The sequence below is a fragment of the Cylas formicarius genome, unplaced genomic scaffold (assembly GCF_029955315.1).
Source record: "Cylas formicarius isolate icCylForm1 unplaced genomic scaffold, icCylForm1.1 PGA_scaffold_10__41_contigs__length_53128322, whole genome shotgun sequence".
In the NCBI taxonomy this organism is placed as follows: domain Eukaryota; kingdom Metazoa; phylum Arthropoda; class Insecta; order Coleoptera; family Brentidae; genus Cylas; species Cylas formicarius.
This window is the reverse complement of record NW_026844214.1, coordinates 46,939,949-46,965,393: the sequence shown is the minus strand read 5'-3', so window position 1 is coordinate 46,965,393 and position 25,445 is coordinate 46,939,949. Positions and strand designations below refer to the sequence as shown.

At 33.7% G+C, this 25,445-nt stretch overlaps 3 protein-coding genes across 4 annotated transcripts; 2 read left to right on the top strand and 1 right to left on the bottom strand.

Annotated features, from left to right (window-relative positions):
• Positions 1 to 1,187: 1,187 nt before the first annotated feature.
• LOC132708319 (RNA polymerase II subunit A C-terminal domain phosphatase) lies at positions 1,188 to 6,689 on the bottom strand. 2 transcript variants are annotated; one of them, XM_060680581.1, is made up of 7 exons: positions 6,222 to 6,686; positions 6,008 to 6,164; positions 5,522 to 5,892; positions 4,447 to 5,467; positions 4,102 to 4,389; positions 3,749 to 3,980; positions 1,188 to 1,749 (listed from the first exon to the last, which is right to left on the bottom strand). In XM_060680581.1, exons 1-7 carry the CDS (start codon positions 6,437 to 6,439, stop codon positions 1,484 to 1,486), a joined length of 2,553 nt encoding a protein of 850 aa, XP_060536564.1. In that variant the 5' UTR covers positions 6,440 to 6,686; the 3' UTR covers positions 1,188 to 1,483. The 2 variants fall into 2 exon arrangements, with proteins under 2 accessions (XP_060536564.1, XP_060536565.1); XM_060680582.1 differs by lacking the exon at positions 1,188 to 1,749 and having other exon boundaries at positions 3,857 to 3,980; positions 4,049 to 4,389; positions 6,222 to 6,689.
• Positions 6,690 to 6,839: 150 nt separating this feature from the next.
• LOC132708321 (integrator complex subunit 14) lies at positions 6,840 to 21,438 on the top strand. Its single transcript, XM_060680585.1, has 6 exons — positions 6,840 to 7,147; positions 11,084 to 11,254; positions 13,029 to 13,200; positions 13,844 to 14,037; positions 16,312 to 16,890; positions 20,988 to 21,438. The coding sequence occupies exons 1-6, from the start codon at positions 6,989 to 6,991 to the stop codon at positions 21,207 to 21,209; spliced, it is 1,497 nt and encodes a 498-aa protein (XP_060536568.1). The 5' UTR covers positions 6,840 to 6,988; the 3' UTR covers positions 21,210 to 21,438.
• LOC132708320 (dnaJ homolog subfamily C member 2) lies at positions 7,285 to 9,669 on the top strand. Its single transcript, XM_060680584.1, has one exon. It carries the CDS (start codon positions 7,623 to 7,625, stop codon positions 9,495 to 9,497), a length of 1,875 nt encoding a protein of 624 aa, XP_060536567.1. The 5' UTR covers positions 7,285 to 7,622; the 3' UTR covers positions 9,498 to 9,669.
• Positions 21,439 to 25,445: the final 4,007 nt, after the last annotated feature.

Here is a 25,445-nt window from a genome sequence, read left to right as displayed (position 1 = left end):
CGTGTTTTTAAAAATTATTTATGTTTTTGACATCAGTAATTTATTTTTCTATCATTTTTTTTATTATTAACGACCAAATTTTAATGTTTTGTACAGCGGCGTCGTTAAAGGGACGCGACGCAACTTTTGTTGCCCCCAAACTTGCTTTTTATGACTATATTTTTAATTTTTCGGCTGAAAACTATATCTTTTAAACAATTTTCCATAAAGAAGGTACTTTCTTTTAAAGTAAAAGAATCCCAGGTGCAGGAGGTTGTTGCGATTTTAGCATATAATGCCGGTCTAATTAATACTTTATTTTAAAAAGGGTTGAAGCTGTAGAAATATTTTAAATTATTTTGAACTTAATTTTTTCCAGCAGTAACGTTAACAAGAAATAAACTATTAAAAAAACTATTTTTTTGAGGCCCTTTTTACAGAACTCTACTTTTTGAAGGGTGTATTTTGGATGCAAATGTTTATTAACCAAACTAACGCTTGAAACACCCAGTATTCGCAGCCTAGATTTCAAACAATTCTCTCTCCCATAACGATGGCTAAATCGATATGAAACGATATATACAGGGTAATCACTAAAGTCGGCATTTTTTTATTCATTAGTTTTGGCAAATTTTGAACCTGAGGATAGTTTATACATCAAAAAACGTAACCTTTGACAAAATTGCTATTGTACATAAAAAATATATTAAAAAATTGAATAATCTTCATAATTTTTAATTTTATTGAAAAAAGTTGTTTCTTTGCAGTTTTTTTTAATGATTTTAAAAAAATCGGATTTTTCTCAAGTTTTTTCAACCTTTCTTTTTGGTACATCCTAATTCAGAGAAATGGAAATGAAACTATTTTGAATGAATGAAGTTTTTTTGCTTTAAATTTATATTTAAAACTAGATTTCAAAGAAAATCTTCAAAAGTACCTATAGAAACCGTAAAAGTTTTTTTATTATTTTTTGATGTTGTCTAAATGTTAAAATAATTTTTAACATTCTAAAACCAAATGAAGTTTACTTGATTTTGTTACAATTCAAAAAGGCAACTGACTCAAAAAATACAATAAAAAAAAAAGAAGTTGAATTGCAATATTAACTAGACTCTATTAGGTTAAAACATGTTAAAAAAATTTATACAACACATACAAACACTTTTTTACAGTATTTAGGTAGTTTGATTCCTATTTATTTAAATTAGGAATTACTAAAATATAAATAAGTTAGAAAACGTGTAAAAATCCATTTTTTTTTAAGGTAGAAAACTGAAAACAAGGTTTCCAATCATTCTTTTTGATATCTTCAAAAATAACCTATTTTTTAAATAGTTCTTGTCAATGTCGACAGGCAAATATGTTCGAAAACTAACATAAATCCATCCTCAAAATAAAAATTTGCCAAAATTTATTAATAAAAAATATTCCAATAGGAAGCAAACTTTAGTGGCGACCCTGTAGTTTCTCTCGCATCAGCCAATAATACAACTATATACAATTTTTAGTCTGATAAAAACTCTCTCTCCAATGCCGCCCCCATCATGTTCCATTCTCCATCGTCTGACTCATCGGGGGCCCCAAAACTGTCACTGTCTTGATCTTCTGGACCCGGAGGAGGATCTACATCTAGTTCGTCATCCACCTCCTCGCCCCTCCTAAATCTTACGCTCGGCATGTCGTCCCTCTCCTCTCGTAGGTGTCGTAGTTTCTTTGAACTTGAAATTTCCTCACCCTCCAAGAAACTTTTGCTCCGCCTTCTCTTTTGTGCTGAGCCAAAATATTTTCATTGGGTTTAATGGTTTAACTTAAACTAGTGACAATGGTAAGTGGAAAGTTTTTAAGGCAATGAGTCATTTTCAGAATTGCAAATGAATTTTCTGAAAGTACCTGAAGTATTTTTAATTTATTAACTCTTAATACTAACTTAATAACTACTGATATAGCAAAATCTCATAATAAATTAATGATATTCTCAGCTGTACAATTGCGAAGGACTTCTCTTTTAATACTAACTTTATAGCTAGGGATTTAGGAAAATCTTTAATATTCATTACCATCTTATTATCTCATTAAATTAATGGATATTTGTCTCTAGAATTGGCAGATGGTTTTCTATTTAAAGCAAATAAAGGTCTCGTTAATTGTACCTGTCTTTAACATCTTTAATATGCATTATCATTATTATTGAGAACCCATCTTAAATTACTGATATTTATCGCAATCTGATATTTCCTTTCATAGATTTAGAAAGAGCTGAAATTATCTACTGATAATCTGTTCACAATTGATTGATGATATTTATCACACTATCAACTTATTTGATATTTCCTTAAGTAGATTTTGGTACAGTGTTTAGCTTGTATTATCTAGTGATAACGGAATTTTTGCAATTATATAGCAATAACTTTAATATTCAATATTATCTTAGCTCGTATTATCTATTGATAACTGATTTTTGGCCATTATGATATAGCAAAATCTTTAATATTCACTACCATCTTATTAACTACTCACACTTAATTAATGATACTCATCACAATAGTAATTTGATATTTCCTAAGTTGGTATTATCTAGTAATGACTGAATGGTTGCAGTTATATAGGAAAACTTTTAATATTCATTAATCCATTCACCATTCATGATTAATTAATGATATATTTTATTATATATTTCCTTAAGCAATTTAGGAATAGTGTTTAGCTGGCAATAGCTACTGATAACCTACTCACAATTAATTGAATATATTCATCCCAATATTAATTTATTTCACATTTACTTAAACAGATTTAGAAACTGTGTTTAGCTGTTGTTATCCACTACTTATGGTATAGCAATATCTTTAATAACTTTAATAATATCCTTACTAGCTCTTACATTATTATAGATATTTATCACCATATCAATTTATTAGTTGGTATTATCTACTGATTAATGCAATTATATGGCAAAATCTTTAATATATATTACAACTATTTAAAGACATTCATCACAATATTAATTTATTTGACATTTCCTTCAGGAAATTTACAAACACCATTTAGATGGTATTCTCTAGTGATAACTGAATTTTTGAAATTATGATATATCTTTTGTCTTTATAATCATGCTCTTAACTACCCATCCTAAAGTATTGATATCACAATATTAATTTATTTCATATTTGCTTTAATATATTTAGGAATAACTGGTATTATCTATTGATGACTGAATGTTTGCAATTACGACATAGCAAAATCTTTGATATTCATTATTAATCACAATCAAATAATGATATCACAATATTAATTTAAGTGATATTTCATTAAGCAGATTTAGGAACAGTGTTGAGCTAGTATTTTCTATTAATTATAATATAGCAATATTTTTAATATTATCCTTATTAGATCTTTAATTATTTATCACAATATCCGTTTATTTGATATTTTCTTCACTAGATTTAGGAATTGCTGGTATTAGCTATTGAACAATGAATTTTTACAATTTTAATATACTATGTATGCTAGTTACTTATGCATCTACTTTTAATTAATTCAGCTAACCAAAACGCATTGGGACAGAAACTTGGAATTTTTGCAGCCACAGATTTAGTGGGAGTCCTACAATCAGAATTTAAAAAACTTCAACGATAATTTGAGAATAGAAAAGGGTCATTGCTGATATTTTGATACCATGGCGCCCATTGTAAGTCTATCAAAAGTACTAAGGTGAAATGTTTGTGTTTTAAGCACAAATAAAAAATAGCATATATATATAATACAAAATTACCAAGTGTTTTGGAGCTTAGTTCGTCCATCAAGCCCCCCTCGCTACTGCTGCTGCTGCTGGCCACGCCCTCATCGTATTTGTCGTAATTATCTAAAATATCAGTTTGTATCATCTGCTTCATTTTGACGCTGCTTTCGCTGTCGTCTGTGTCTTCGACGTCATCGACCGGATTCGGCAGTACTGTCTCTTCTTCGGTGTTATCGCTTTCGTCGTCGTCTAATATATCTTCAACCTTAAAACGCAAAGCCAAAATTTAAAAAAAATCAATGTTGAGAAGTATGACATAATTAATGGAATTACTCTGAGAATCAATTACTGCAGTTCAACTGTTCTTTCGAACACTGCCACACTACCTCCTTATCCATATCCGCTATATCATCACTGGAAAAAGACATCAGAGGATTAATGGTGTCCATAAATCTTCCGCTGGGTGTCCTTTTCCTAAGTGCCGGAGTGTCGTGTTCCGGATAGTCCGTAACATGCTCCGGACTGCTGCAATGGGGCGGAGGATGCCTGTTTTTCGAACCCTTATTCGTTAATGGAAACACCCTCTCGTCCACGTGCTCCCATCTCTCGGCACAACACCACAACCATTCTGGAGAAACAATTTTTATGTTTTTCCTTCTCCTACCAGCATTGACCTACAGATGTAAACCGTGAACTATATTTTGGAGTACTAAATTGCTCAACAAAATAACCTTCGCGGTGCCAGGCCGGACGGCTACCAAATGAGTGGTATCTTCCTCCAGGTCTTGAGTGACTTCTGCGCCTAAACTTCGAGCCACCTGGTAAGCCTTCGATTCGTTCAACTTAAAACGAGTTGGTACCAAACCGCTAAACACCAACTTGGTGCCTTTTAAAACATTGCTACGCACTTCTGGTATAATGTTCTTTAAATCCGGTATCCTTCCCGACTGCATTCGGTCAAATTCTAGGTAAAAGGCTCTGTGGATCCGCGACAATATATCCTCCAAGTAAACCAGATAATCATCCGGATCTTCGATTACTATGAGGTTATCTTTTTGATCGGGTTTAACCTCACTTTTTTCATCAACTTTAGCTGCAATTTCGGAATCGGACTTTAACTCCGCAGATGGTGCAACTTCATTCTTTTTTATATTATCTGCTGCGGCTTTCCGCTGCTTTGGATCCCTTACGCTATCATCTTCCATTTCTTTATCTTTTATTTCTTCTATATTATCTTCTGCAACTTTTAACACCTCTTGCTGCGTATCTACCTGCTTAGCATCCTTGAGTTCGCTATCTTCCATTTTTTCATCTTTTATGTCTTCTAGATTATCTTTTGCAACTTCCAACATCTCTCGTTTTGTATCTACCAGCTCAAGGACGCTATCTTCTGTTTCTTTATCTTTTTCTTTAATGTGGTTTAACTTTTCGGTTTGATCTTCCAAACTTTCTTTGTCACCATTAACCTTCTGACATTCCTTACCTTCTTTTTCATTCACTTCCTTATCTACTAGTCCATTTTCAACTGTATTTGGAATATCTGGCTTTTTTTCTTTCAAGCATACTTTGCTTAAATCAAATCCGACTTTATTATCATCTTCATGTTTATCCAACCCTGGAGGAGCATTGATGTCCCCGGTATGTTGGAAAAAATGGTATGGTTTTACGTGTATTAAATTTAACGCGTGGGACCATACATCTTCCCTGTCATCTATAATACAGACCATATCGTCACCACAGGGAAATAGTGCTCTAAAAAACGCCCGCTCTATTATCTAACACAGGATACCATAATATAGCTTTTACCTAAGATTGGCCTTTTTGCTAGTAGGATCGAAACATTCATCTCTTGATAGGATCCTATTGGAAAAAAACTTTTGGTCCGAATCAAGAAACATGGCGATGGTGTGGGCGTAATTCCTAGCTCCGAAAGTACAAATGTGTAGTTCGTAATAATTACATATGGAATTTAAAAATTTATGCGTTCCCGGTCTGAGCCTTGTATGGTACCAGGGAGAACGGGGACCGTATAGTTGAAAATGATATACGTCTTTAATATTCGGGGGAATATTATCGTTTGTCGTGTGAATTAAGGTCTGATCTAAATCTACCAATAGAACCAGTTTGCGGTCCCTTATTAAACGCTCATTGTCCGCTTTTCCTAATTTTTGCGCTTGCTGCATACAGAAAACAAAAAAAAATTCTTAATTTTTAAAAATATGAACAGTCAAATATTTACATGAGACATATGGCACTCTAGTCAATTCATATGTAAAACATTTATCTACTTACTTCTTCGCTAACTTTTAAGTTGGGAATTGAATGAATCATGGGAACCGAAGCCGTGGTCACACTTTTATCATCTTTTCTTAGATCTGCCCCACATTCTGCGCACATATCGTTCATAATGGTAGGATGTGTACACGATCTGATTTCAAAAAGCGCTTCACTAAAAAGAAATTCACAGTTTAGGTCAACGAAAATTCCAAACATTCGCCTTGTTCACCCGGAATTCACTACATCCCCTTCTTGGGCTAGGAATTTGGATATGGTACCGGCTTGGGACGCTTTTAATTTTCGGTGGTCTGACTTTTCGGAGTCGCAGAATTGATAGGTTAGTATAACTCTGCCGACGGAAACCGTGTATCCTAGCCGGACTTTCCATTTTAAAAGTTTTATTGGCTTTGTTTGTGTTTGAAAAACACGCACAACCTCATCGGCCATGTTTGAATCAGAGATTGTTTGACGTTTCAAACGGACATGTTTATCTATCTATGGCCAATGGACCATCTTCTTCGTTGAATATTATAAACCCACAGATTTTATATTTACTCCACATTTTTATTCGTTACGTAACGACAGCAAAGAACTGAACATCCCATCCAACCACATGTATGTTATGATTAGAAAGAAAACAAAGGATTATGTCGTTCACTCGGAATCAATTGTTTGTTAGTTTTGTGTTTTTACTGCACGTTTTGTTTAAATTAAAATCCGATCAAATTTATTGTCATAATCTTATTTTACCGCACAGCCAAAAATTTCCCGGTTATACCGATCATAGAATAATTGAATCAAGACTGACAAATTTTTCATTTGAATTATCCCATCAGTAGTTCCAGTTTTCGGGACTGTCAACTGCAAGACGTGTACTGTCAACTTATTCCATCAAAACAAAGATAAAGTTTAATGTTCACCTTGCAAATATACACACAGTCGAATAATAGTTATCGAAATAAGTCTTACAAACCAGCAAGATAAGAAAGAACGAAAATGCCTACGGTAATTTTGCTTGATGTTTCGTTGTCCATGACAAGGCCCGTCCAACTTGCAGACGGCACAGAGACGACTCGGAAAAATTTGGCTATTGCCGGTATTTCCGCTTTTCTGGACAATTTAAGCGTACATTCAAAGCTCGAATTTATTGCATTGGTAAGATTGGTTAACTTTTTTTAATTTTTTATTTATCTGTGCGCGCGCTCGTTTTGCATTTATAATTTTCAATGTTGCCACATTTTTGTGACTTTTATCGCAGCTGATTCGCAAACGGAAGGAATTTTGTTAAATTTGATACGTTATTTCAGAATGTAAATAATATATAAATAACTAAATGCTCAATTAGCTATTATTAAAGTTAGAAAATTCCTCGTTGTCGATCAGTTAAAACGCGCCGTGGCAACGTCGCGCTTCAGTATCGCCAACAAAAAGTGTTTAAAAGTCCTTTTTTAACTATCCCATTTTGACAAGTACCATGCGGGAAATTCTGTTGCTGTAGATTTTAATTATTTTGTGTTGAGGGTGGCTCAATCGTTTCCGATATCAAGCGTCGGAAAATTACAAGTATTTTATATGGTAAAGTTGTAAAATAATCGTGTAAAGCTGATCAAGGTTATGGTCTAAGACGACAATGGGTGAAGCCAAAGCAGGTTTGAAGAATGAATGCCAAACAGTTGCCTTGCGTTACCGATTCCTTTTTGAAAATGTCGGGGGCGGCGAATCCGAGTTGAAATTTGTCAGCCATCCAGTTATCGAACTAGAAGTGGAACAACCTAAATCAGATACTCAAACTTCCGAACTTAAGCCCGAAGAGGTAGAATATGAAGATGACGTAGAGTATTTAAGGAGTTTAGATCCCAAAGAATGGAAAAGTCAGGACCATTACAAAGTTCTGGGCATTCCCACATTAAGGCATACAGCAACAGAAGAAATTATTAAAACAGCTTACCGTAAAAAAGTGTTGAAACATCATCCGGACAAAAGAAGGGCTCTAGGAGAAGAAATTAAACCGGACGACGATTATTTCACCAATATTACAATGGCTTACGAAACTCTAGGCAATGTGAATAGAAGACGAGCTTATGATTCAGTGGATCCTGAATTTGACAATAATATTCCCATGGGATCCGAGCTGAAAAAAGATTTTTTTGAAGTATTTTCCTATTACTTCGACTTAAACAAGAGATGGTCGGAAAGGCGCAACATTCCCAACCTTGGCAATGCCAAATCCACGAGGGAGGAAGTAGAAAATTTTTATTCCTTTTGGTATGACTTTAAATCTTGGCGCGAGTATTCTTATGAAGATGAAGAAGACAAAGATAAATGCCAAGATCGCGACGAAAGAAGATATGTAGATAAATTAAACAAAGCTGAGAGACTTAGGAAAAAAAAGGAAGAAATGGCCCGAATTAGAATGTTAGTGGATTCGGCTTACAGTAACGACCCGAGAATAGCAAAATTCAAGCAGGAAGATAAAGATCGCAAGCTGGCCGCGAAAAGGGCTAAACAAAGTGCCGCCCAAGCGAAAAAAGAGGAAGAGGAAAGAATCCTGAGGGAAGTTCAGTTAGCGAAAGAAAAAGCAGATGCCGCTGAGAAAGCCAGAATTGAAGCGAAAAGGCAAGAAAGGGAAGCCCAGAAAAAAATTCTTAAAAAGGAAAGGAAACTCTTAAGAGATACTTGTAAAGCGAACAATTACTTTTCCGACAAAGACCAACAAAATCTCGCGTATGTTACTGCTATAGAAACCATTTGTGAAACTTTGTCGCTAGAAGAGTTGGAAGAAGTAAATAGGAATATAAAAAATAATGGAAAATCTGCATTCCTAAAGGTTATCAATGAGCACGAGGTGAGATTGGCGAAAGAACGGCAGGCTGTGGTGGAGGCGGCCCGACAGAAAACCAGCGAGGAGAACAAAAACGGGGCTGTGGCCAAAATCGCTCCCGAATGGAATGAGGTCAATCTGCAACTGTTGGTTAAAGCTGTGAATTTATTTCCCGCTGGTACCAATCAAAGATGGGAAGTAATCGCTAATTTTATTAACCAACATGGCGCGTTTAATAAGATCAGCGGTAAATTTACCGCAAAGTTGGTACTGGCCAAGGCCAAGGACTTGCAGAACACAGATTTCTCCAAGAATAATTTGAAGGAAGTCGCGAATAAACAAGTGTTCAACAACTTCAAAAAGGACAAAATGGTTTTAAACATTGACGAATCTAGTATTTCCAAAAAATTAGATGAATTAACCATTAATGGTACCGCTAATGGTATTAGCTCAAATGACGAAGCAAAAAATCAGACTAAAAATGATCAACCTTGGACCGCTGCTGAACAGCAACTACTAGAACAAGCCTTAAAAACTTACCCATCGTCTACGCCAGAAAGATGGGACAGAATCGCTGAATGTCTGCCCCAAAGAAGCAAAAAGGACTGTATCAAGCGTTACAAGGAATTGGCTGAGACGGTCAAAGCGAAAAAAGCAGCCCAAGCAGCAGTGGGTGCAAAATAAGCCGTTTATCAAGTACTTTTTTGTGATTTTCTCATGTAAATTATTTATCTTTTGACAATTTCTTTAATAGAGCGCAAAGTATGTTTCCTATATTGTTTCCTTGAATTTTCGCTTCAACTTGGCAATATTTAAATCCTTTTTTTATATTTTGAAATAAATAAGTTAACATTTTTGAGAGCCTGTTTTAAACGATTGCCTAAAAGTCGGACTATATTGCCTTTTTTATAAAAAAAAAAAAGAACTCTGAGAGTAAAGTTTTTCCTAAATTATTTTAAACTCCCCTTTTTCTAATAAGAATTGTTATTTTAAATAAGTACAGGTAAGTATAAGACTTAAAATAAAGCCTTACAACATTACAGGTAAGTAAGTGAAGTAAACAAATATTTATTTAAACGCACTGTAGTTTTTTTTTATGTTCAAAAAGATGGTAATTTGGGTATTTTTGGTGATATATTTAAATCACTGTTAATGAGTGTCAATCATTTAATTTAATAAACCATTTTGGAGAAGTAAAAAACATCTCTTGAAAATGAAAATTTTATTTCGAAAATATTTTTTTATTTTTTTTGAGTGAGAAAGTTTGTGCAATTTGTCGAATCAATGTTGCTCCGTATTATAGGTGGCCAAACGATTGAGGTAAAAATATTCATCCAAATAGATTTTTGTAGGAAATTGAAGTCTCTATAAAAAGAGCTCTTATTGTTGCTCTCGTGTTCAAGAATTTTGTAACTAACAAAGAACTCAATATGCAAAGATGAACATTACTGATTTTTAAAGCGAATGTATTGTAATGTAATTGGTCTATTAATATTTTATAAAGTTATTTTTAAAAAAGTTATTCACCGCACTTGAAGAAAAATTTAATTACTTTTTTTTCCCCCATTTTTTCCACTCAGTAGATCAAATTCATATTCCATACCGAAAATTATTATATCATCCATACAATCACTATAGATTATTTCAAAAATTTCAATTAGATTTTGTTGCCATTGAAAATTATAACATTTTACACATTTTTTATTATCGACGAATTCGAATCTATACCTTTCATCTTTTGCCTCTTAAAAAAAAGGGCCTTGAGGTTTCAGAGTATCTCTGAGCTGGGAACAAAGCCTTGCGTTTATTTAGTTATTTTTCATTGTTCTAAAAATAGGAAGGAAAGTTAAAAATAAATGCGAATTCATCTATATTAACATATATAATGTTAAAACAATGTAATTTGTTTTGCTTTTATTGTTATTTATTAAATTTCTAGTAATTGTATTGATAATGTAATCACTTTTAACGATGTAGAATACAAATTCGATCCAGTGGGTGGAAAAATTGCGTGAAAAACGAAAAAAGCATGGATTTCATGTTTTCTGTTCTTAACTTTATAAAAAATATATTAAGAGGCCTTTTTTTGTAGAGCATTCATTAAATTCCCTTTTAAAAAAATCTGTTCTTTTTTATATTGAGTTGTTAGTTTCACGATATTTTTTTTCGCCATTCTAGATAATAATAAAATAGTCTATTGTAAAGACATTTATAGTTTTTTCAATTAATTGAATCAAATTTTGGTTATGCAGTTGTTAATAATGTTATAGATGGCATTTTCCTCTTTGTACGAAGAAAGATGCCCGTTTACCCGAGATTACGGTATAATTAAAGCAGAATTGAAAAATATCGACGACTATGACAAGACGTGTTTAGAGACGGCGCTTCACGGTGTAAGCCAAATGGTTTTGGGAGAATGGGGAAATAATATCGCGTGTCAGGTTTGTAATTAACTCACGTTTATTCTCATACGCTCATTTTCGTCATTTCTACACAGTAATATACACGCACTTCTCTCGTTGTTTCCATCAAGATTTAATGGGTTGCGGGCATATTTTGAGGAACTCATGTATGCCGAGAAATCTTATTGGTTGAAATCGAAATTGCAAATGTGCTTGTACTATCAAGCCAATACTAATATTTAACCAGTGCCATCAACTAAGGAACCGTATAGCTACTAGCGCGAGATTAAATAATTTCGTTTTTAACCAATCACCTTCCGGCCTTCAAAAACCAACATGGACGCTGACAGATCATCAATAATTCTAAGTGCGGCATTTTACGGCAGTGTTTTCTTAAAATATTATTATTATATTTTCTGGAAAAACGAGTTAAGTGTGTGGAAATCGTTGTTCAGGATCAAAATAGCGCAAAGTGCGGTTTAGTGGATGAAATGCGGAGATGCGCAGAAAATCATGACAATATCACTGCCGCCTATGGCGAATCAATTTTGCCGGAGTAGGGCTACTATATTGTCTAATAGTTAATGTTAGGAACTAACAGAATTCTCTGAACATAGACAATGTTTAATTTTTTACATAAAGACAATATTTCCAAATGTCAAAATGACAACAGGGCGCCATTTTAAGTATTTTTTTAAAGTGTAAAAGGGGTCATGTGATTCCCCTTTTTAAAGGTCTTTTCACGTTCTGTCGCTTTATGCCAATATTTGATTCGTCAATTTTTGCAAGATAAAAAATTAAATATAATTGTTGGTCAAATAATTATGGATTATAATCTTACTGATATGTTACGAAATGAAATTAATACACAGATTCGGCAACAACCGGAATGAATTTGAAATATACTGTTTTTTAGCAGGACAGTGCGTCACTGCATTATTCAAGATCTGTTAGGGAATGGTTAAATTCTATTTTTCCTAACAGGTTGATTGGAAGGCCTCATTGAATGGCCACAAACCCCTGAACTTTGTTTTTTAATGATATCTACAAAATAAAATTTGTTATAAAACCAAATTCAGTTTAAGATCTGAAAGACAGAGTTGGAAATGTTTGCAGTGTAATTCCTCCAGAAACTTTGCATAATATTAGCAACGAGTTTAGTGTCAAAATGCGCAAGATGCTAATTTCGAACGGTTAATAAAATAGTTGATAAAATGATGAAACTACTTATTTTTTAATTTATACTACGGTTATGTAATGGAAAAATAATAAAACATTTGCAATATTTCATTTAACTGTCTTGCAAAAACTGACGAATCAAATATTTTCAAAATTGGCATGCGAATAGAACATGAAAAGGCCATAACCCCTGCTACCATTTTAACATATTTAAAATGATGCCCTGCTGTCATTTTGACATTTGGAAATACTGTTTTTATGTCAAAAATTGACATTTTAATTACATTACCTTCGCGACACCGCTGTCAGCTGGAATTAATGCGCCGTGGCTATTTTTGTTTTATCTTCTATAGGTTTACATCTGTGACCGCTTTCAAATTTGAGTGGTATTTGTGAAAATACCTTCCATTAGACTCATTGTATTGTCTTGTGTTATCATAAATTCTATTCCAAAAATCATCGTATTATCCCGTTCAGTATGTTTGGTAGTACATATGCACATGTACGCATGTTGTCCTTCCAACTCTCATTGTGGGGTATTAAGTCTATGATAAGGTCTCTGTATATCTAGTAGCTATATGGCAAACCATTATAACCGTAACGGAAAACGAAATATATACGAAATATTTTATAGATCGTCCTTGTTACTGACGGCAGTACCGGCATTGGATCGATGTCCCTCAAAGACTTGTTGGCCGGTGTAAATCAAAGGAGTTCCAGTATGCCGTTTCCTATACCATTCGCCTTTCCTACCAAGTTGCACGTCGTTTGTATCGCAGCAGCCAACGAACCCAGTGTTATAAAATGTACGTATGTCACTAGTTTTTTCAACAATCGGTGAGTCATCCCGAAAAGGAGCCGGTCGCTAGAGGGTTTTAGTTGAGATATTTGATCCGGAAAAATTAACGGATTAAAAGAAACAGTATTCGCTAAACCGTGTGACATATTTGTTTTTTTTTATAGGATAATATTTACATAATCGTCTATATTTTGCGAAATAAGCTCTAGCTATTTAAACTAGAGACTGTGTATTTAATAATTATAAAGCCCTGTGTTTCATGTGTTATGGTAAACATATGCTGTTTCCTGAACTGTAAGGGGAATTGTAATGTCCATTAATGCTTCTTTTTTTTATATTACTTAATACTAATAAAATAATCTTGATATCAAAAATAGGTACAAAAATATATTCTTCACATGATTCGTTAAAAAAATATTTAAAGAAGTTCTTAAAATATTTATGCACCATACCATTTTTAGGTACCTCTTTTTATTGTTATGGGCGAGATATGCAACCAGATATATATATATATATATATATATATATATATATATATATATATATATATATATATATATATATATATATATATATATATATATATATCTTCCTTTATGTGATGACTCATACTCATACATAAGAGATGTTGATTGAAACGAATGTTGCAGCTAAGCCGCTCTATCAAAGACTAATTGACTTGAGTGGTTATGACGGTTCGATATCGATACCCGAAAACCTTCAGACCGAGAGTAACGTCACTGGGCTGTTTCAAAAATTGGCCGAAGATATGTACACGTCTTTCAAAGGTATCCTGAAATGTGGAAATCTCGAGTCAAAAATCATCCTCTCCCCAGCTCCACTAGTAAGTCTATTAAGACTTTAACGATTTCGATTTGAAACTTTTTGATACGTGGATTCTAGTTGTGTAGCTTAATATTAAGAAAGTTAACAATTCTCTGGTAAAAATTATGAAGTAATTTTCAACGTAGAATTTATAACAATTTGTGAAGGTCTTTTCTTGTCTTTTGTGTTTCAATATCCACATTTAAATTGATTTTTTTTTTCAAATTAATTGGTATTAAATTGAACTTAGAAATAATTGTTATCTCGTATATTTGGTCTGATTTTGAAAATTCCAAATGATTCCCACACGAAATTTCGCTCTTTAGATAAAGAAAAGTCGGCTTTGGTTTTGTAACTTCAATAATTGATATAGGCTGATGAATAAAAAAAATGACAATGGAAAGGGAACAAAATATTCTTTTAAGAAAACCAACATTTTTACAAAATCTTGATTAAAACAAATTTCCCTACAGATCATAATTCCCAGAAAGGTGCCCAACAGAGTAGGAAAAAATCTACCTATCGCATTTGTTTTGATAACCATGGTATACCATTGGTTAGTTAATAAAATAATACTGAACAAGTGCGTAGCTTGCCTGAACAATTTATACAGTGACCATGGAAAAATGTTTGTATTGTTTTCTGATAATAAAAATAATAATTATAATACTAGGATAGATAGATAGGTAGAATTATTTAAACTTTTGAAAAGCGTACAGATGGCGCAATATATTTTTTTTAATTTACTGAAACATAAATTTAGCTTATATATTGAAAATTTTATCTTGAGGCCGCCATTAGATTCTACGTACAAAGATCTTATAAGATTCCGTTTTCATCGTCTATTTCGATACAGGGTGTTTAATAATACAGGTTGTCCCAAATTCGAGGGGGACTATTGGGATCTCGGAAACCATAAAAGATACGAAGTCAGTTAGATAGAGATTAGTTCCGGAGATATCTGGGAAAACCTAAAATCAGAAATTTCCTATAAAATTTTTTATGGCTTTATTTTTAAGATATTAACAACACATGACACCTTCCCATTGGAACTTTTCTCCCGTACAAACTGGCTTTATTAAGTCTCAAATATGACGTGTCGGTTTTCTGTACGTATCATCAACTTCAGGCCTGCAAAATTGTATGTATCACAATTAATGATTTACTAAACAATGACACCCCAACATTGACAATAAAGCAAAATTTACACAAAAAATAAGGTGGCCATGAAACAAAAGCATTATTACTAATTATTAGAGTTTTAATTACATTTTTTTTAGTAACTAATTATTACAGTACCAAGAAAAGGCGGTTTTAAACCTGAGAACACACTGCCGTAGTTCATTTACGTCATTTGAGACCTTACGATATACCCCATAAGCAGTAAACCAATGGATTTATATCCAGACTTCCGACAGGCCATCTTATAGTTCCACAATTTTCTATCCACTTTTTTGCAAATAATAAACGACGTGTGTTCAAGAAGTAAGGTGACTTTTAAGTTTTATCACAAAATATTTATTTATTTAGCAAAATTAATGTTGTCCCCTTCAAAGTACTCCTCAAGTAATTTCAACACTTGGTCTAAGTTTTTCACTTAAGTGGATTTTGTAGGGATGATGGTGGTTTTAATGTAATGTCCTCCACATTCTCAGAATTCGAAGTTCATTTTCAAACTGTCCGATTGATCCTGGAAGTGTATAATTAACCTGACGTTATTAACAAACTTAAAAAAGCAATTAGAGGTTTCAAATCTTAATATTATCTTAATCTTCCCCATTAGGATCTATTTAAGGACCATCGTCGGTTAACTAGAACCAACAAATTCCTATCCAATTCAAAACATCTTTTTTTACCATACAACAGTAAAAAGTAACTGACATTTTAATAATTAACAACTATGTCAAGACTGTTTGATAACTTTTTTTATGTAAATTTGGCTTTATTGTCAATTTCATTGCGGTATTTTTTAGAAAACCACTAAGATCTGTATTTTAAAGAAATAAGTTGATGATGAGCACACAAAACCGAGGCGTCATACTAACCAAAACTTAATAATGTCAATTTGTACTTATTTCTTATTTAAAGTCAGGAACAAAATCTGTTCTGACTTTGCTCGATATTGAAACGGGTTTGAATGAATTATCAAAATGCGGGACTTTGGCTCTGTTTAACCGACATCCTGTCTCTAACGGAATAGTCCTCGAATTTGGGACACTCTGTACACTCGGGAACGAAGTTGGCACAATTGGGACTATACCCTATACCCTGATTGCTAAGCCCGTTATTTCAGGCGTACACTAAAATAACAGACTTCAGCAGTCGAACATACGATATTTCCGATTTAATCGAAGTGTGCGGCTTCATATCCGTCGCTGACGTCGGATCTCCGATGGCCGTCAGCAGACACCTCATACTTCCGGCCAATCCGGTCCAGAAACAAGATGGCGCAGCTGCCGAAATCGATTTGACAGACGACGGTGTCACAGAAGAGGGAAGCTTGCCCTCGTTTTGCGTGCTACTGCACGGAGCCTTGAAGGTGGAAAACATGACCGCGCTCGTCTCGTTGGGGGAAAATTGGTTCGGGTTCGTCTACTCTTGGGCCGATTCCAAGAAGAAATCGAATCTGATGCTGACGGTGCTGACTCCCGGGTCCGACGTGGTGCCTTGGTTGGGCGACCTGAATGAATTGGGCACCGGAGAACTGTTCCCCCACGATCAGGTCGGTAGTTTTCCGATAAGGCCGAACGAGAAGAGAAGCTATTCTCAGAACGGGGTGGTCTGGATCAGGCAAGCGGGGCTGCAGTCCGACATACAGAAGATATTGAGGCACGCGCGGAAATTGCCCGAGAAAACTCAACAGTTTTACAAGGTATGTTATTTTTTTATTCACTAAATGGCTAAAATAAGAACCAGGTATTGGATTTCCAAAAACAGAAAACACCGCGTTCGTTTCTTTTTTTAATGGAACCCCCCATTAGAGTAAAATTTCTCCCACCTTACGACTGTCTCTTACCTTTAATGAGCAAAAGAATGAAAAACAAATATTTAATTTTCATATGGAGTTAATATGGCGTATCTAAATGAAACTTAGAGAATTGAAATTTTAATTTTTAATGGATATGGAGCCAAAATGGGAACGCAAGAAGAACTTTGTAAATTTTTTAACGCAACATATCCAGAAAGAGCCATTGTGAGTAAAATTGAGTGAAAATAATAGGAATGAAGTATATGCGAATCGATTTAAAAACGCTTCCAAAACATTACTCAAGATATTTTCATCTATTTACCTTATTTCGTAAACAATTGTAAATTTTAAATTATATAAATTTTGTGGTTTTTCCTTATACGCTCTTGATTTTAAATATCTCCACTAAGAAAAATCCAGTGGAGTAATGTTTGGAAATGTCTTGGATTTTTCAACACCATTTATTTCACTTTTTAACGCTTTCATCGGTTATTGACATGTTGGGGCGTCCAGAGCGAGGTTCGTCATCGGCGTCTTCTCGACCATCTTGGAACAGCTTGTACCAGGTATTGGATTTCTAAAAAAACAGAAAACACCGCGTTCGTTTCTTTTTTTTAATGGAACCCCCCATTAGAGTAAAATTTTTCCCACCCTACGCCTGTCTCTTACCTTTAATGAGCAAAAGAAAGAAGAAGAAAATTGGGAACGCAAGAAGAACTTTGTAACTTGTTTAACGCAAAATATCCATTGTCAGTAAAATTGAGCAAAAATATTAGAAAGTATATGCGAATCGATTTAAAAACGCTTCCAAATCATTACTCAAGATATTTTTATTTATTTACCTTATGATGTTGTTTTTCCTTATACACTCTTGATTTTAAATATCCCCACGAAGAAAAATCCAGTGGAGTAATGTCTGGAAATCTTCCTTGATCTATCGAGCCTCTTCTAGCAATCCACTATCCGATTTTAATTGTATTTAAATATTATTTAATTATATAAATAAATATAATAAAAAAAATAAAAATAAATAAATATTATATAAATATTAAAATTGTATTTAAATATTCATGCACTTGTCGAGTAAAATAGGGCGGAACACCATCCATCCTGTTCAAGCCAAATCTGTCTATCTAGCACATCAGGTTGATTTGCTTTTGGGAGAGAAACTGCGTCAGTAGAAATTAAGTATTTTTGAAGAAATTGTAAATATCGGGATTCAATAAGATTTTTGGAATGTATTGGCAACGCCACACCACAGCAGCAACGTGGAGCTTTGTAAAATAGTCTATGCTGGAGTATTCTCCGCATTGTTTTCCGCTAACCGGCAAGTTTGATAACATGCACGGTCCTCGTACAATAAAGATCTTTTGTAATTAGTGTTATAAAGTGGTAGCAATTAACTTTGCAGTTTTCTTCCGAAAACCCGGGCCCAGGTCATATTAAACCCATGCAAAAACCTTTATTATTAGTGGATATTTATGTGCATAATTTTCTCTCATCCATCGGGGATTATTTGTACTTCAATACCTATAATTTTGTTTATTTACCGCACCATTTAAAGACAGTCCGACTTCATTGAACGATTAAAACAAAACGAGTAAAGTTGCATATTTCTTGTATGGATTATATTTTACATACAATACATACAAAACTCTTCGTTGGCTAACATCAAACATCAAATTAAAATTTCAATACTTGTTTCAGTTAGACGCGCCATATTCACTTTCTGATTCTAGCTACTTACACATTCATTCCAAAATTCAGTTCCTGTTTTTAATTCTTTTACTCATAAAAAGTACGTGAAATTCGGCACAGAATTCGAAAATGGATTTACAAAAATGAAGTTTCATTAATTACTTTGCCTGATAACCCGACAAATGGTTCCCGTTAAATTTTTCGCGCAATCCGTGGTACAAACAAAATATAAAATTTTAGTACCGCAAAAGGTTTTTGAAACTAACCCACTCCAGAATTGACTATTCTCAAAAAAGTATACATGAGAAACTTCTACATCCGTTAATCTACAAGGTAACAGTTTCATTTGTCTTTTTTCTTTAGTTACTAAAATTTCCAGTTCATTCTAGATTGGATTTAACACTGACAACTAAAAAAAAACATGTATTCTGTAGTTCTTGAGTATATTGAGCTTAAGCTTACTGCAATTCAATGATTTAAAATAGAGATGGCACGCAATTATCACTTCGCAAAATAATAAAATTAAAATGTACGCCTTCCCTGGCAGCTTAACAGTAGGTGTAAACCTAATTACGCATATAAATACTTTCTTATTATCAACTTAGATTTAATTAAATTATATGTGTTTAAATGTGTCACCAAAGATCGGCTAGTTTTATTCGTTAAACAGATTTAAACTAACCAAAACTAACTGTTCCGACAGCTATGTCACGTGTGGATCAATGTCCAATAAAGGACATTCTATTTGGGTACTATATTTACTATACTAGTAATTGAATGTATCTCATCTTTTTGTTGCTATTAAATAAACTATCGCTGTTCATTTATTTAGATTGTTTATAGATCATTTGGCAACGTTGGGTTAGGCATCACGATGATCATCAAGGTAGTTATGAAGAGTGGGCTTAGGACCTAACAAAATATTGATTCGGCATCAGTGCGGGATGCGTATTAAAGTATTAAATTCTATGATGTCAATTCAATAACACCCTGTATATAGTTTCCAAACTTGAAATCCCGACTCGACCGAGATACCACGAAGATTTTTCCCGATCATTTTCTATAATAACGTATTTATCGCTCATTGATTGTTTCGTAACAAAAATTAAGCATTAAATCATTTGAAAAGTATACAAAGATTTTGCTTACAATAAATAAAAAATAGTCTGCAGGCATACATACAATGTTATGGCTGGCTTACACCAAATAGACTAGTTGGATTGCTCTGTTGAAATGACTATTTGAACCAAACAGAAAAAAAAAGTTACTGTTGCTTTTTCCTTTTCTGGCATTTTGCACCACAGAATCAGTTTTAGTGTTGTTGTTTTTTTAATTCAGTTCTTTGTCCCTCAACAAAAAGCAACCGAAATGCAATTTATATGTTTATAAACTATATTAAAATTCATATCTAGTTGTGCAGAACTTTTAATTGATCACTAAACATGAACGTTATAGTATATTATGTAATAAGTGCGGCTTGAATTTTGACGTTTGTCATGTCCGTGAATGGATTCATGTTGTTTTGCAAAAATGTACCCAAAAACCAACGGTCGGAGAAAAAGTATAGTATGCAACACGTTTGCTAAACTTTTTAAGTCTAATTCCGTTTACCGCATTTGTTGCATGATATACTATATCAATTAATATAAAAATGGAAAAACTATTGATTACATATTTATTTTCCTTTTTGCTTAGCATGTTTTATGTTACTTATAAATCTACCCCAAGACTCTTCATTTGTTTTTCTAGTCGTTTCTTTCACGATACTTCAGTTTCGTTTGTCAGTTGCATGGAGATGGGATTGTTAAGATAGTGTTTTTTGTTTTTCTCTCACTAATTTTTCTATTTCATCTGACCATATTCTTAATCCCTTCCTTTTTCTGATTATTCTCTTTTTCTTCTCTCATTCCGCGATAATATCTTCTTTTTTTTCTGTACGTTTTAATATTTTGTTTAATCTATGGTGGTTGCTATGTGTTACTAATATTTCTGGTTATCATAACCATCATATACCAGTTAAAGAGCCTAATGCGCATTAATATTAGTTTGGCCCGACAAGGTTACAAAAAAATAGCCATTTTTACCAAATTTGGAGCAAAGAAAATATGGGGATTCGGTATCAGTCCGGCGTCCATATTCATTGAATAGATTATACAACGTTATTTGGATAACACCCTGTATACAGTTTCTAAACTTTTTACGCCATATCACCATTCGCTTGCGTATTGGATATCGAAATACTGAGATGCAAGAATATTTTTCTTTAGTGGGTGAGTAACTGTAGTAAAAGTATTTTTTTTTAGGAACTCAATCGGCTGAGGAAAGCGGCGATTTCGCTCGGATTCCTGGACTTGTTGAACGGTTTGGCTTACATATTCGAGCAGGAGTGTATGCAGTTACCGGGTTCTGCGCATCCCGACTGCGCGTTGCAGCTTCAACACGCTGCCGACGTTTTGAGGAAGACGCAAAACCGCGACATGAAGTTTGTGATACTGCCCTTGCAGACCAATTACAATTCGACGTAATCTTCAAATAATCGATCTTATAATAAAACGCGCGGCACTCACTTGACAGAACGAGGCAAAACTATTGTTCGTCAAGTGATTCTGGAACGATGTCGTAGAGTCTGCGTTTTAACTAAGCTACACTCCAACCGACCCCGTGTTGCAAGTTGGAGAGGGAAACCGAGTCTGATTTTCCAGCTGCCAACTTTGTTCTTTCCGGATTTAAGCAACAATATATTTATATTTTTGAGAATGTGACTGTAGTTTTTCTTTAAATTATTTCCCGTCCACCAGCTTCACAAATAACCAAGAACGCTGTGAATACTTAAAGAACTAACATTTTAATGCGTTGTGTAGCCAATATTTATTGAAAGACAGATGTCGATGTATTTCTGAAATATATGGATATATAACTGACGACGTATTTCGACATTTTTCTCAAAATAAAAGAATTTTTTTAGTTGGCTTGATGACCATTAAAAAAAAATGGATTAGCTGTAATGCCAGGTCTCAGTCATAGAGAAAACTAATTGTCTCCTTCATAGAATTAATAATTCTAGAGCGCTGGTAGAGAAACCCATCATGAAAAAAAAGAGAGAAATGTCTCTAAAACTGACAAAGCTGGAATGCTTTGGGGTTTTTCAACATGCACAATTCAAAAACGCAAACGGCAAAGTTTTATGTCATCTTTCACTGATATACTTCTAAAGTTTCCTACGTTCAAAAACCGCTACAATTCTGAGAAATTATTTTTTTATTAATAGTAGTAAATCTGCTGTAGGCATTTTTGAATCCTGCATGTTCAAAAACCCCCAAGTATTGAGTTTCATCGTTCCAGCTTTGACAATTTTAGACATATTTAAACGTCCCAATACTCTTGTTTATACTAACCCGGAAAAATCCCATTTAGCCAAGTTTTAAATACATAAGATATTAAAGCAATACAGGATTATCTTTTCTATGTATAAAGCTGGAAGCTTTTCAGTTGATTTATTTTTTTGTTTGCCATTCTGACATCGAACTTTTTATATTTGTTACATTCGCAACTATTGGCAACAATGCTGTCAGGTGGAAGTTATGCGCAGTGGCCATTTTCGTTCTGTCTTCCATTAACACTATATTATGCGACAAGTGCCGTAAACGTCATTTGACTCACGAGTTTATTTGACACGAGCGGAGTGCAGCGGAGCGAATTAAAAAGTTACCGAAAGTGTTGCATACTATACTTTTTCTACGACCGTTAGTTTTTGGTTATATTTGCGCAAAACAACACGAATATATTCACTGATATGACCGTCAGAATTGACAAACGTCAAAATTCAAAGCGTGGGAAATATCTCCGAAACATCAGATTGCTCCCAAATCCTGGAAATGTCCGAAGTGACGCTTCCCGCACGCTAGATCGGTGGTTAATTGGGTATTTTACACACGGGAGTAGAAAAATTATTTTTCTTGGGCATATGAGGTAAGATTGTTGTTGATATTATCCCCCATGTGCGCATGGGGGATAATATCTTAACCAAAGAGCATCTTTTTAGGAAATGGATGTTTTGTCTCCTTTTGTGACTGAATCTACAAGAGTACTCTTATTTCAAATAATCCAAAAACTGTGCTTAAATCTTAACCATTATGGGTCCATAGTCAGAAACTATGTCGAGTAACATTCCAAAGAACTGGGCAGAAAGCATCATCCACTCTTGTGGTTCCAAAATATACATTTGAAGATTTGTGCATTGTCAAATAGAATCAGACATTTGAGAAATCAAATTTCGACAGTTGGAGAACCTGAAGAGTCTGATTATGCATTTATAAAGCTTGATTTTGATTTATAGGCTCTTCACATATCAGATATGAGCAAACTCGCAAATTTTACCACACCAGTCATAAATCTATAAGATAACCCTTTGAGCTACCTACAAACAACTGTTGCCAGCTAATAGGCTATCCAAAGTAGCAGTTATTATTATCTCCTTGATCATAGTCGATTTTATACTATAGTAATAGGTTTGATCCTAAAACTAAAAACTGTTTTTCAGCACGATCACTATATACGATTTATGGATATACTGCTTCCGACATACCGATATCGACAAACATATTCTCTCTGCGACATACGGTTCGATACGCAATATCGATATATACATGTTTGTCATATCTTCTTCCTTTTCCTTACAAGTCTCTTAACGTCTTTAAATGTGCGCGACAAAATAGATCCGCATTATTCCAGTTTCAGTTTTTGAGCCGTGACGATCCATTTTAGTTTTTGCTTTTTCTTTTCAGTTTTAAGAGATTTCTGAGACCATTTTTTATATTAATGAGCGTCGATGAGACGTGATATGACAAAAAGATTAGGATATTGACAAACCTAATTAAGCTTAATAAGTTTATTAGCTAGAGATTCCATGCGATGTAATGTCTACTTAGGAAACCTGATATTTCGTCATACTAAGGATATCCAGTTATACTCTTTGAGACGTCGTTAATATATCGGACTGTGAGGATATAGCATTTTATATAGATATACCAGTGGACCTTACTTAATTATTAGGTTATTTCCAACTGCCTATGAGAAATACTTTAAAATAGTGGAATTGGTTGTACGACTACAAAAATTTTATCCCAGTATTTGGTATTCGCGTGTGATGGAATTAACTACTTGGTATGGTTGGTAAAGTCATCACTGGAGTAGCAGGCGATATTTGAAATGCACAAGTTTTTTCCAATTAATATTTAATCTGTAATTTTGCTTTTGATGGTAAAAGTGATTGATACCATTAATAAAACACATTTTATACACACCTGATTTTTTTTCTATTGTGGATATGAAAAAATTGTAGGTATATAATATAGCTAAAATATAAAACCACCTAACTTAAAGTATCTTAAAAATAGAGTAAGATACTATATCTTGAACGAAACTCTAAAAAAATAACCAATATTTGACAGGTTTTCTGTCATTTTTTGATGAAAGCAGCTTTTTTCACCCAAGCAGCTATTGAATTCTCACATTCTTTTGATGTTTGTAATGTGTTTGCCTTCTTATCCGCATCTGAAAATATTTTAGTATTGAGAAAGACAGGTTTTATATATATATTACTTTATAAAAAAAAGAACGAGACTGGTATCTTATATGTTTAAGAAACATATTTAAGAAATCCCTACATCCGCCTTTTAAGTAAAGGCTTGATTTGACGCTGATAGTACTCTCATGAAAGTGATCTTAGATGCTAATCTCGACGTTGATGTAGGTAGACATTCATGTATTTCATTTCATTAAATACAAACCTCATTAAACTGTCATCAGTAAGATCTCTTTCGTAAGAGTAGGTACTATCACTCGCAAAAAAAAACTAGAACAAATATGACTTTTCAGTTTGACAGTAAAGGCCTATTTTCATGCAATATTTTTTGTCAACCTAAAAATTTTCCTAGTTTTTTTGCTTGTGATGGTACCTACTATCACCATGAAAAGTCTTAAAAAAATAGAAAACACGTTTTCATAAATTAACCCAACAACCATTTTAATGTGAAAATTGTACTTTATGAAGGGTGATTCCTAAAATTCATACTTTGTTTTGCGGGGTGATTCTTGCATCCATTTTAAGAAAAAAATATACTAACTATACTATATAAATAGAAATATAATTTTCTTCTGGGGGATTTTCTCTAACATTGCTTACTTAAATAAAAAAATAGTTTAGTTTTGTATGCCTAAATTTAACTGCTTAAAAAACATTAACAACCAACTAAATTTTATTGTAAGCTCATTTGAAATCAGCGGCGTCAGAGCTTGCTGCTGTCGCCTGTTCTTGCTATCTCATTGACCTGGCAAAATAATAAAAAACAAGAAGAGAATTTAGAATTTATCAAGTCTTATGTTTTATATTACCGTAAAGCTATGTAAGTAAATGATTAGTTCTTCAGTAATAATAATACCACAAAAGAATAACTGAAATGGAAGCACTGAAAGCAGTAAGCACAACACACAAAATACTCAAAATAGACGCCAAGTCGCCTTATACCGTATACCGCGAACAAAAACAACGCTGAAACGATGGCGGACGACGAGACTCGAGCGAGTCCGGCACGGCACGACGGCGAGTAGTTGCAGCCAGTTGGTTGTAACCGAACAGTGTTGTCAAATGGAATCTTATATTATTTTTACGTTTTTGTAATTGTTTCGCTTAGATGAATCCGCATTTTCTGTGGTATTTTTATTAAAATAGCGTTTCCTGTCTCGTTCGTGCCAAAAATAAT

What these genes read in the sequence shown, in the direction of transcription:
- LOC132708320 (XM_060680584.1), top strand. Translation starts at nt 7,623, where the DNA reads ATGGGTGAAGCCAAAGCAGGTTTGAAGAATGAATGCCAAACAGTTGCC.
- LOC132708319 (XM_060680581.1), bottom strand. Translation starts at nt 6,439, where the DNA reads ATGGCCGATGAGGTTGTGCGTGTTTTTCAAACACAAACAAAGCCAATA. An exon ending in ACTTAAAAGTTAGCGAAGAA is followed by an intron (nt 5,893 to 6,007) that starts GTAAGTAGATAA and finishes TTCTGTATGCAG; the next exon opens with CAAGCGCAAAAATTAGGAAA. An exon ending in TCCGGCCTGGCACCGCGAAG is followed by an intron (nt 4,390 to 4,446) that starts GTTATTTTGTTG and finishes TTACATCTGTAG; the next exon opens with GTCAATGCTGGTAGGAGAAG.
- LOC132708321 (XM_060680585.1), top strand. Translation starts at nt 6,989, where the DNA reads ATGCCTACGGTAATTTTGCTTGATGTTTCGTTGTCCATGACAAGGCCC. An exon ending in AGCTCGAATTTATTGCATTG is followed by an intron (nt 7,148 to 11,083) that starts GTAAGATTGGTT and finishes ATAATGTTATAG; the next exon opens with ATGGCATTTTCCTCTTTGTA. An exon ending in TCCTCTCCCCAGCTCCACTA is followed by an intron (nt 14,038 to 16,311) that starts GTAAGTCTATTA and finishes CCGTTATTTCAG; the next exon opens with GCGTACACTAAAATAACAGA.